General features: G+C 41.1%; 1 protein-coding gene across 2 annotated transcripts in view; it reads right to left on the bottom strand.

The window, feature by feature from the left end:
* Fam214a (family with sequence similarity 214 member A) overlaps nt 1-13153 on the bottom strand; it is a 79341-nt gene that overhangs the window by 22640 nt on the left and 43548 nt on the right. For both annotated transcript variants that reach the window (XR_004769641.1, XM_027411155.2), the window contains exons 3-5: nt 3976-4160; nt 2085-2287; nt 1689-1814 (exon numbers count right to left, since the gene is read on the bottom strand). Coding sequence is in view for 1 of the 2 variants with exons in the window: in XM_027411155.2 (XP_027266956.1) it covers nt 1689-1814; nt 2085-2287; nt 3976-4160 (514 nt within the window). In the remaining variant the exon portion in view is untranslated. The remainder of the gene's footprint in view (nt 1-1688; nt 1815-2084; nt 2288-3975; nt 4161-13153) is intronic.

The raw sequence follows: 13153 nt of genomic DNA, 5'->3' as shown, positions 1-13153 counted from the left end.
CCTAAAACCAACACATATGGCAGAGCTAAAACCAACACACATGTCGGGGTTGGAGAGATGGCTCAGAGATTAAGAGCACCGACTGCTCTTTCAGAGGTCCTGAGTTCAGTTCCCAGCAACCACATGGTGGCTCACAACCATCCCTTATGAGATCTGGTGCCCTCTTCTGGTGTGCAGATATACATGGAAGCAGAATGTTGTATACATAATAAATAAATTTTAAAAAAACCCAACACACATGTCACCCCTAAAACCAACACATGGCACAGCTAAAACCAACACACATGTCACCCCTAAAACCAACACACCTGCCACCCCTAAAAACAATACACATGTTGCCCCTAAAACCAACACACATGGTACCGCTAAAACCAACAGGCATGGCACAACAAACTGTACTTGGAAGAAACGATTGCTTTTATTATTTTGTTCTTTAAGACAGTTTCATAGCTCAGTGGTGGTGGCACATGTCTTTAATTCCAGCACTAGGGAGGCAGAGGCAGATCTCTGAGTTTGAGGACAGCCTGTTCTACAGAGCAAATTCCAGGGCAGCCAGGGCTACACAGAGAAACTCTGTCCTCAAAAATAAAACTACAAACAAACACAAACACAGTTTTACTCTGTAGCCCCGGATGTCCAGGAATTTCCTATGTAGTATAGGTTGGTTTCAAACTTGTAATGATCTTCCTACTGTAGCCTTCTGTGGGATTACAGGCATGAGCCGCTATGCCCAGCTATCTTTTTAAAAATTTAAAAAGATAACTTAAACACTAAAAGCTCAAGAATATTACATTTTAATCGTATTTGCCAAAATAGAAAGAAAAAAGGACTTTGTGTGTATTATTAAATAAATGAGTTCTGCTCATTTTATTGAGCAAAATAATTTAGAGACTATTTCATCTGCCTAAAGAAATCAGGCTGTGGTGGCACACGCCTTTAGTCCCAGCACTGGGGAGGCAGAAGCAGGTGGATCTCTGTGAGTTTGAGGCCATTCTGGTCTACAAGAACTAGTTCCAAGACAGCCTCCAAAGCCACAGAGAAACCCTGTCTTGAAAAACCAAAGAAAAAAAAGAAAGAAAGAATTAGTTGCTTTGCAGTCTGCATGTTTATTTATGCACACATACAAACACACAGTCACATACATATGCATATAGGAACTCCCAAACACAAATACACATGTGCTTTTTTTTTTTTTTTTTTTTTTTTTTTTTTTTTTTTTTTTTTTTTTTTTTTAAGACAGGTTCTTGCTATTTTGCTCAGCCTCAAATTCACTGCTCAAGCAGTTCTCCTACCCCAGCATCCTGAGTAGCTGGTGCTGTGGGCACACAGCACCATGTCCAACAATGTTTATGTGTTTTAGAAAGAAAACTCCAGATCAAATGAAGTCACAAACAGGTGACCCCTGTTTCCACTTCATCATGACGTTAAGGCTGGCTCAGCTTTCTAAAGTACGCTTTAAATGCTTTCGAAACATTATTCTATAATTTAACCCACCAAGCCATCTTAACAAGATTTAAACCAACAAGATTACCCATATAATAATACTTTCTTAACTTGTCTTGAGAAAAACCTCATCAACTTTTACTGATTTTCATTTATAGATGAAGGAAATATGCTTCTGAGAGGTAAGACACCATTCAGTAAACTTGCCAGTGACCATGCACTGTCCCTTTTCTCCCTGGACATACCTGTAAAGAATATTTCGTGGGATAGCACCATGAGAAACACTCAGCCAAGCACTTAACTGAGAAAAGAACACAAATGATCGGACAGCCAGCAGAAGAGCCTTCTCTTCAATGAAGCGATCGCCATTCCTAAGGAGAAGAAGGTACAGTCACATGTCGGTAAGCATGGGGCGACTGCTTTTGCAGGAGAAAAGTGGGAACAAGCGCCTCTTGGGATGTGTGCTCTAAGAGTATATACATGAACTTCCTAATGTCACTTGGATTCATAATTACTTAGTGAAAACAGTAAGCATCTCAACTTTGCCACATTAAAAAGGAGGGATTCAGAGACATGATGCAGTATTACACAGTACGGTGTACGGGGTCTTGGAAAATTTGAGACCAAGTTTAACAACTCACTGTCGGGGAACTGGCTCCAAGATCCACCTCTCCAGTAACAGCGCATCTTGCTTAATGGCGGGGTCATTTAGATCCGTCCCTTCTGTGCTAGGCCCCTCATCGCTGTAGCAGCAGTCTGGCAGGAGCATCACTTCCACCATGATTGGAAGATTGTTTTTCCACAACAGTGTAACCTCAGATCTGGTTCGTCTGGCTTGGCGACACTTAAGAAAAAATAAAAATACACAAATGTCTCAACAACTGCCCTAATTTTGTATTTAGATTTCAGAACTGTAATTGTAGACATCTGCATAAGAAGCATGGCATGTGTGGTTGCGCTTGTGCGGGTTTGGCCGTCTCGTTTTTTTGTTAAATGTTGTGCTCCAGATAGAACGCTCTCGTGCACAGAGCTCAGTGTGGAACATTTATGCTGCATATTTTCTTGAGAAGGTAATTTTGCTCTATTTTATGGGAAAGAATGGTTACAGTGTGTCTAGTTTGTCAATTTCATCAGTTCATAAAAAAGATTCTGAAACCTAAAGACCAGAATATAAAAAAATTCATTTTCATTCAACAATCAAAAAAAAAAAAAAACCAAGATTATTTTCTTAAAGAATTTTTTTGAAGTTTAAAAATTAGAATGCAGCTGGGCGTTGGTGGTGCACGCCTTTAATCCTAGCACGGAGCCAGAGGCAGGCAGATCTCTGAGTTTGAGGCCAGCCTGATCTACAGAGCAAGTGCCAGGATAGGCTCCAAAGCTACACAGAGAAACCCTGTCTAGAAAAACCAAAAAAAGAAAAAGAAAAGAAAAGAAAAATTAGAATGCTAGAGAGGTGGCTCAGCATTTGAGAGCACTGGCTGCTCTTCTAGAGAACCCAACATGGTGACTCACAATCATTAATTGTAATTCCAGCTCCAGGGGATCTGAAGCTCTCTTCTGGCTTCCGTGAGCACCCAGCATTCAAGTGGTACACAGACATACATGCAGGCAAAACACTTATATGTACTAAATAAATTTTTTTTAAAAAAATTAAGCCAGGAAGTGATGGCTCATGCCTTTAGTCCCAGCACTTGGGAGGCAGAGGCAGGCAGATCTCTGAGTTTGAGGCCATCCTGGTCTACAGAATGAGTTCCAGGGCAGCCAGGCCTATGTAGAGAAACCTGTCTCAAAATAACAACAACAATAAAAATAATTTAAAGTTCAAGAATATATTTAAGAAATGACTGGGAGAAATTTAAAAAAATATATTATGTGCTACTTACTAAAATGCTTTAACATGCAAAATAACAACAACAAAAAAATAATTTAAAGTTCAAGAATATATTTAAGAAATGACTGGGAGAAATTTTAAAAAATATATTATGTGCTACTTATTAAGATGCTTTAACATTTTTCTTTTAAAATATGGATATCACAAAAATTATTCCCATTGAAAAAAATACAGGGGAGGGGCTGGAGAGATGTCTCAGTGGTTTAGAGCACCGACTGTCCTTCTAGGGAACCCAGGCTCAATTCCCACATGGCAGCTCACAGCTGTCTGTAACTCCTGTTCGAGGACACAACACCCTCACCCAGACATACATGCAAAGCACCAATGCACATAAAATAACAAATTTTAAAAAAAGAAAAAAAATACAGGGGAAATAGTTATTGTAGGAAAATCCTCATAACACTAGTTTATCTAATGAACACAAAATGGGCAGGTCAGGGTAAAACCCTACATCTAAAGAAGAGGGAATCACAGCAATGAAGGGCTGCCAACCTTCCTTCCTCTCAGTGAAGTTACCTACAGCACTTTAAAGCATCCACTCATTGAACACAAAAGTCACTGTGATAGAAAAGCAGGGATGAAAAACATGGAACCAGTTTACACAAAGGCCAAACCCCAACAGAATGGAGCCAGGTCCTCACCTGGGCCAGCTTGTCGCTGCATTCATGTCTGGCTGTTCCTGGGAAGCGAGACTGTGCTGGAGGGCAGTGGAAACTCTCTGCACGCCCTTTTACAGAGCACTCGGGTGTCCGTCCTTCTGTTATCAGCAAGGCCAGAGAGACCAAGAACTCCTCTGCATCATATTCAAAATACTCATCCAGGGCATCTGAAATTTAAAAAAAAAAAAAGGAAAATTCTGCGCTGTATTAAAAATTCCATCACTCAAATTAATCACATTTTTTTTTTTTTTACAGTGTTGCTGTTTACTTATTTATCATTGTGGAACTGAACCCAGGGTCATACACACACTAGGCCAGCGCTTTGCCATGCTAACAAATGCTCTACAACTGAGCTATATCCCTAGCTCACTAATTTTTTAATTAGTTAATTGGTTGTAGATGGGATCTCATGTAGCCCAGGCTGGTCTTGAATTCACAAGCTGGTCTTGAGTTCACAAGTTGTAGAGATTGGTCTTGAACTCCAAACCTCCTTGTCTCTGGCTCTTTTTTTTTTAAAGGCAGGGTTTCTCTGTGTAGCCTTTGCTGTCCTGGAACTCACAGTGTAGGCTAGGCTTTCCTTGAACTCACAGAGATTCGCCTGCCTCTGCCTCCCTAGTGCTGGGATTCAAGGCATGAACCACCACTTCCCAGCCTGCCTCTGGCTCTTATGGGCTGAGATTATAGGTGTGCAACACCATGCCTGGCTACTCCAGCTTATTCTGCCACTGAGATACACCTCTGGCCCTAAAGTACTCAACAGGAACTCATGTGAGCTGGGTGCAATGGTATATGCCTATAATCACGACACTGAGAAGGCTAACACGGGAGAATTTCTATAAATTTGTGACCAACCTAGGCTATACAGTGAGTTGCAGACTACTACTGGTTACATAGCAAGACTCCATCTCAAAAACTCCAAAACTAAACCCCCAAGAAACAAAACCCAAACCACTGTAGGATGAGGACCCCTGCCTGTATCCTACAGGCAATCAAACCAAGAGAGGAGCTGGCCCACACTCACCCCAGACAATCTGCAACTTGGACAGATGTCTGGCTCCAGAAACTAGGCTTTTAACCACCATAATGCCACTGTTCACCAGGGCTATGAAATCTGCTATTATACACTTTCTTAAATAGAAATATATATACATATATATTTATTTATAAATATATATGCACACACACAAACACAGACACACACACACACACACACATATATCTGACACATGCTTTTATTCATTTGGTATTATGGTGATATAGAATTATTTCTGGAGATGGGACTATAAATTATAATAATGTGCTGATTGGAAAAGAGAGGGTCTCAAATCTCCTTTGGGAATGAAATTAGGTCACAAATCAAAGGTATTCAACAGATAATCCTATGGACATGCAATCATACTTCCTAACTTTAAATTTTTATTACATTTTATTAGTGTGTGTGTGTGTGTGTGTGTGTGTGTGTGCATGTGTAGGTGGCTGTATGCCACAGTGCAAACAGAGGTCAAAGAACAAATTTGTGGAGTTGATTCTCCTTTCACCATGTGAGTTTCTGGGACTGAACTCATGTTGTCAGGATTGGTGGCAAACACCTTTACTTGCTGAGCCATCTTGCTGGCCCCCTTATTTCTATTTTTTAAAAGATCATGTTTTACCTTATGTAGTAGACATCTTTCCTTCTCATAAGTAGGTCTATATTTTTATTTAGCTATAGCTATGATCTATTTAACCAGTTTGATACTGATGGATATAAAGGATGACTCAGTTGTTTTCTAAACCGACATAAGAATCTTTATAAATATGCTTGAAAACTAATATGCTTGAATATTCAGCTTAGTGAACTATTATTTCCTTGGGGTAAATTCACAAAAGGACAATTTTTATTCATATTAACAGAATAGTCTCTACGAAGATAAAAAAAATTATCCTAAATAAATTATCTTCTTAGCAATCTCCTGGGCTTTTTCCTGGCCTCTTTTCCATTTTACTCTGTGGTATGAGTGGCCTGGAATCTTTCTACTACCTTGGCAGACTGTAGAATTAAGTCACACAGAATGTATAGCAGCCCAGGAAGCCCTGGGAAGGACACTCCTCCTTCATTCCCGGGCACAGAGCTGTGTGCTGCCCAACTGTGTGGGGTTTTCAAGGATGCAAAGGCCGGGTACTGGTGTAGTTTGAGGCTCTGCTCACCCTATGTCTCTCAGGAAGTGTGGCTGTGATCTCTCCTAGGTTTTTCAGAGCTATTTCTGCCTCCCTTTATTTTTTATTGGTGTATTAGTTGTTTTGTTTTTAAGATGAAGTCTAATTTAGTACAGGCAGGCCTCAGACTCACTCCATGATCATGGCTGTCCTTAATGTTCTGATCTTCTGCCTCCACTTTTCAAATGCTGGGACATACCCAGTTCCACTGCTGCTGAAGAGCAGAGATTCACAAACTCTCAGGGTTGAAAGTCTACTTCAACCACCCACATAAGCCAGAATTGCCCTGGCAACGGTCAGCAGCCTGTCCTGGCACATCTAGTGGAGAGGCGGCCTATTTCATCTCTGGATCTTCCCAAGTGTCTAGAGCTTTCACTATGCCTAAGCTGCTTACTTTTCTAGTTGAGTGGGCTCAGTCCAGGGCCTCAAGAACATGGCTCTCCAAAGCCCCAGCCCAGCCCCAGCTCCCAGTCAGACTGCAAGCACAGTGCCCAGAGGCAAGGGATGCTGGTCCATGCCCTACCCTAGTGCAGATCTGTCCTGCTAAAGCCTCACTCCATTATAATTCTCAGGGTACAAAGGTTTTATTATCACTCTTCTTCACTGGTTGGCTTCCTAATTAATCCATTAATGACCCCTTCAGCTTGTCATTATCGCCATAGCTGTCACACAGAGCTAGCTGTTCTAGCTGGACAATGTGACATGTACTCTAATATGGATGCTGCCTGAGACCCAGGTCAACTCAGCTTTCATGGCTCCCTGCGTGGTCTCCCCACCTCAGACAAACTCCTGGCTACAGAGCTCTTATCCTTCCCATTCTCTTTTCAACCCACCAGGCATGACTTTCTCCTTTTCTTTATCTACTACAGCTTTGTGAAAACTCCCTATCTTTTCTGTGAAAGGCCTCTGTCCTACCTGCTCTCTACGCTGACCTCTTACTGACTTCCTTCTCTGCCCAGAGCTTGCATGGCTGTGGCAAGACGCTGGCATGCAGCCTAAAGCCATGCCTTCCACCTACATGTGGGTACATGTTACCATTTTCCATGGACAGACTATTTCAGACAACCTTCTCCAAAACTTGGGGCACTAACCACTAACGTGACCAGTAGAAAGGAAAGGCTGAAGCAGCCAAGCAGTACTATAGGTGAAGTCAGATGAACTGTCCTGACAGCTCTGTACCACCCAAAGTCTCCTGCTTCTTCACAGTGACAGTCTTAACATGGCATTGTGGAACCCACAGAAATGTGAAACCAACCGCCCACAGTTCTCTCTAACCTCCCTATGTACATTTGCACACACATACAGTCCCCTACACACTGCATAATACACATAACACTGTTTTTTTAAATAATTGCAAAAAAATCTTTAAATCATCAATACATGATTATGAGAAACAGCAGGAACAAACTTATTATGGATTGACTTGGTTTTTGTTTCATTTTTCTTTAAAGATTTGATTTTTTAAAATTAAGCACATATATGTATATCTGTGTTTGGGGGTGTGCAGGTGAGTGCTGGTGCCTTCAGAAGCCAGAAGAGGAAGTTGGCTCCACCAGAGCTGGGGTTACAGGCAGTTAAGAGTGGCACAACACGGGTGCTGGGAACTGTACTCTGGTTCTCTAGAAAAGCAGCAAGTTCTCTAGACTATAGAGCCACCTTCCTAGCCCCATATACAACTTTCCCCTTTAATTTCTGTATCTTTGCATGTGTGTGAGTGGTCATATGTGTGTGAGGGTGCATGTGGAGGACAGAGGTTGTTGTGTGGTGTCTTCCTCAACTGCTCTCTGTTTTCTCTGAGGTAGGCCCTCTGGTTGGACCTGGAGCTCACCAATGAGGGAGTGCAGCTAGCCAGCTGGCCTGGGGGAATCTGCTGTCTCCACTTCCAGATCTGGAGCTGCAGGTGGGTGTCAGTCAGGCTTTTATGTGGGTGTTGGTGGTCTTCATACTTGGGGCTTCACCCTCTGAGTCATCTCCCTAGCCCCTCTTTTCACTTAATTAAACTGAGATAACATCTTTCAGACTGTAGTCGCAAGGGTTACTTGCACATTAGGAACACAACATAATTATTCATTAAAATTAAAATAAATATCATTGGACACTACTTCCCTCCTTTATGGATGTGAAAACTTTAAAACAACAACAAAACAAACAAAAACAAACAAACAAAAAAAACAAACAAAAACAGGGTTTCTCTGTGTAACAGGCCTAGCTGTCCTTGAACTTGATTTGTAGACCAGGCTGGCCTTGAACTCACAGAGATTCTCTTGCTCTGCCCCCCTTGAGAAAACTAATTTTTTTTTTTTTTTTTTTTTTTTTTTTGGTTTTTCAAGACAGGGTTTCTTTGTGTAGCTTTGGAGCCTATCCTGGCACTCGCTCTGAGACCAGGCTGGCCTCAAACTCACAGAGATCCACCTGCCTCTGCGTCCCGAGTGCTGGGATTAAAGGCGTGCGCCACCAACACCTGGTGAGAAAACTAAATTTTAAACCATTTTCCCAAGCTTTCATACATTATCACCAGGGAGAGAGGCATTTTGAAGGCCTCTCTCCAACAGTAGTTCTCATCAACTCTGACTTATTTATTTCAGACAAAACTCAAAGGTAATCATCCCAATTTAAGGCATGGTTTCTAGGAAGCTCTCCGGACAACTTTCAAAGAGTCCTAGTCTTAAATAATTTAGACAGTTCTCTTGTTTCTTTGGTTAAGAAATAAATAAGTTATCGTTTAAGAACTCTGCAGCTCATAATTAGCTCTTCTGGTTGTATTTTTTATTTAATTTCATTTGTTTTTACTCTCTCTCAGTGTGTGTGTGTGTGTGTGTGTGTGTGTGTGTGTGTGTGTGTGTGTGTGTGTGTGTGTGTGTGTGTGTGTGCATATGCCCGAGTGCAAGCTTGTTACCATATAACGTGTGTGGAGATCAGCTGGTGTTTTCTGGAGTCAAGTCTCCCTTCCTACCATGCTGCTATGGTTTCTGGGGATGAACTCAGGCTTGTTTAGGGTAAGTGTTTTTACTTGCCGAGCCAGCTCACTGGCCCTCTTCTGTTGGCTTCAGACAAACAATATTTTAAGCATTGATGAGTTAAATAATATGCCTAAATTACAATTAATTTTGAACCTGGATTATTATAATGTGATAATGGAACCTTATGGCACAAACATGTAAGCTCAGCTACTGAGTGAATGAGCAAGCTGACATGAAATTATACTTTCCCCGGTGCTAGAGATCAGACCCAGGGCCTCAATCTTGCTACAGAGGTGTTCAAACACCAACTCTCATCCCCAGCCAATGAAATCAAAACTCTTACCTCAGAAACTTCTGAGATAAAAAGAAAAAGACTGCCCTTTGAATTTTGGCATATCTAGCTATATCAGAAACCTAGGTTTGTTTTTAGTTAACAGTCAACTATTAAACAGCAAACCCAGTACAGTCAATAGGCACTTACTTTAGAGCACACCATAACTGTACTTGTTTGTACCGTCATAATGATTTTCTTAGTGGCTTTTCTGAACAAAGAACTAGAATTCAAATTAAGAAACTGTTGTTTTCATGGGTATATCCTTTATGAAATAATCTGGCTGGCTGAAGGAATGTTACAAGGCATTATGTCTCCCTTCCTTAAGAAATGAAGCTAGGGGGTTGGAGAGCATGCTCAGTAGTTAAGAGAACTGGCTGCTCTTCTAGAGGACCCAGGTTCAATTCCCAGCACCCACTTGGTGACTCACAACCATCTATAATTGCAGTTACAGCAATCTGATGCCCTCTTCTGGCTTCTGAGGGCACTGAATGTATGTGGTGCAGACAGACATGTAGGTAAAACACCCACATATAAAATAAAAATAGAAATGAAACTAAAGTATACTCAACAAAACTAATAGCCAACGAGAAGTAGAAATAAAATTCATGTAAAGAACTTTGTAGACAAAGTTTCTTTCTTTATGAGGGGGTTAGGCAAGGTCTTACTCTGTACTCTAGGCTGGCCTGGAACTTGCTATGTAACCCAGTTTGGCCTCTCACTCCAAGCAATCCTCCTGTCTCGGCCACAAAATTGGCCTTTAATTAATATCTGTTTTGGAACAGTAATGAAAATACTCATTGGAAAATTCAGTTTTATATAAAGGCAGTAACATCCAGGAAGTCCATCTTGGGGAGAGTTCAGACATGTTATTTCTTTGTTTCTAATGGAAGAATGATAAATGTTATGAGACAAAGACCTTGTCTGTCCTTGGGGGAAAGTAGGTCTTTCCCACAGGCCTTGTCTTCTCTCCAAGACAAACCTTCTGATTTCTATGTTCACTCCTTCAGGGAACTCCCACTTGTTAGCCACTGGGCTGTTTCCGGCCAAAGCAGGGGAAGAGGGATGTGGATTACCCTCACACTACAAACCAACTCACAGGACAGGCATCTCTGACAGGGAAATAAACGGAAACAGATTTCCATGCCAAGGCAGAGTTCAGCAGTCCTCATAAATGAGGGGAAAGGGATGAGGAGGGAATCAGGGTGGCTAGCCACCAGACAGCAGAGATGAGAACACTAAACAAGAAGGCACCAAACAAAACCTTCTCAACCAAGAGCCTATTATGAAACACAGCAGAATGATTTTTTAAGATATAGCAAGGCCAAGTAGGTGTGGTGGCACACACCATTAATCCCAGCATTTGGGAGATGAAGCAGGCAGGTTTTGAGGCCAGCCAGAACTATTCAGTAAGACCTTGCCTCAAAACAAAACAAAACATACACAGCAAACCTGAAACAATTCATCTGCAGAGAGATGTTAAAGCAAGCCCTCCTGAGATAATTCGCCTGTAGAAGATATGTAAGCCCTCCTAGCAAAAGAAAATTGTATCATTTCGTCCATTCAAATAACACTGGAAATCTCAAAAGTGCAGATATATGTAAATAATTTAGTCTCGGTGTTTAAAGCTTTTAGTTTTTTTATATTTTACTTTGTATGTGAATATGTACATGTGTATTCCTAGCAGTATTAAGGCCACAGAGTCCAACTTTTAGGAGATAATGCACCACTACCATGTGGTCCCTGAGATTGAACTCAGGTTGTTAGCCTTAAAAGTGGGTGCCCCTGCCCTCCTAGCCATCTTGCTGGTTCTATTCTCATTTTTAAATCAATTTATTTACTTATATATTTATTTATCTATTTATTTTTTGAGACAGTCTCAGTATGTAGCTCAGGGCAAGTAGAACTTACAGTGTAGCTTAGGTGAGCTCATGACAAACCTACAGCCTCAATCCACCTAGTACTGGGATCATTGGTGTTGCCACTATACCTAGATTTACTATACCTATATATACCTAAAATTTGTAATAAAATTTAAACGTAAGTGGTTGATTGAGGGGAAATTAACCACAGCATATCATAGACCTTATAAAGGGTGTAACAGAAGAAAAACTCAGGAGACAGCATCTTACACTATTCTTAATGTAGTATGATGGGCAGGAGATAGCTCAGTAGATCAAGTGCTTGCAAGCACAAAGGCCTGAGTTCAATCCCCAGAACACATTTGAGTTTGATTGTTGTAAAAAGAAAGCTGGAGAGCTGACTTAGTGGTTAAGAGCATGTACTGCCCTTCTAGAGGACCCAAAATTGGTTGTACCCAGGATGGGTAGCTTACAACTGCCTATAACTCTAGCTCCAGGAGATCTGATGTTCTCTTCTGGTATCTCTGGACACTGTATTCATGTACACAAACACACAGAGACAAACATGTACATAAAATACAAAAAATAATAACAAACTGTAAAAAATGTCTATTGGGAGACATGGATCATTGGTTAAGAGCACTGGCTGCTCTTCCAGAGGACCCAGGTTCAATTCTCAGCACCCACATGTTGACTCACAATTCTAGTTCCAGGGTATCTGATGCCTTCTTTTGACTTCTGTGAGCACCAAGCATACACATGGTACAAAGACATACAAGAAGGGAAGACAACCATACTCACATTTAAAAAAAAAAAAAAGCCCATTATGGTGTCATGCACTTTCAATCTTAGTGCCAGGAAGGCAGAGATGGACAGACCTTTGGGGCTTGCTGGCTAGCCTACTCGGTAAGTTCTGGGCCAGTGAGAGAGCTTGTCACAAAACAAAAATAGACATCACCTGTGAAGCACTTAAACCCTAGGTTGTCCTTTGGACTCCAAAACACACAAGGCACTTATTCCATCATATACACATTGTGGGGTGACACAGCACAAAGCCTCTTGCTAGATGACAGTAGCTCTGAAGTCTTCAACTTCTTAGTCGCAAAACTGCAGGAAGTAATTCTGTCCTTTGTCTATCCCAGCAGGGTCTCATTATTTTGTCTGTGTTGCCCAGGCCATAACAATTTTCCTGCCTCGGAATCCCACATAGCTGAAACTAAGGTGTGTACATACCCCTGTGCCAAGGTTAATGTATGTATGTTCTTTTAAAGTTCTGAATTCTGAGGGTAAGTGAGATGATTTAGTAGCTATAGGTACTTTCTGGCAAGCTTCATATTCTGTTACCTTGGGACCCACATGGTAGAAAGAGAGAACTGATTTCCACAGCTGTCCTGAGACTTCCATACATGTGCTGTGGTATGTGTACACCCATGCACCTATACACATTCACATGAGTTCAAACACACAAATGAAACAGTGTTTTAAACTATGAATCCTGAGATATTATCATAATAGTACAAAGCTAGGAAAATTATCTTGACTAACTATTATTTTAATGGTTAACCATCCAACTACTGTACAGTTGTTATAATTATTAGAAATGAGGTATGCCAAGCATTGAATTGGTCTCACTTAAATGAAAAAGATTCAGTTCTGTGGTAGGATATATAACGAAATTAAGGTAAAGACAGGAAGAGCAAAGAAACCATAAAGACTAAGAGATGGAGGGAAAAGAAAAACAACTACAATGAATCCATTAAGTCCAGTGCCATCTGCCACCCTCTCCTGTTCCTATCCTCCCAGCCCCAAAC

The sequence above is a fragment of the Cricetulus griseus genome, chromosome 4, assembly GCF_003668045.3.
Source record: "Cricetulus griseus strain 17A/GY chromosome 4, alternate assembly CriGri-PICRH-1.0, whole genome shotgun sequence".
Classification (NCBI taxonomy): Eukaryota; Metazoa; Chordata; class Mammalia; order Rodentia; family Cricetidae; genus Cricetulus; species Cricetulus griseus.
Note: the sequence above shows the minus strand (reverse complement) of the source record. Positions and strands in the feature narration are given on the sequence as shown.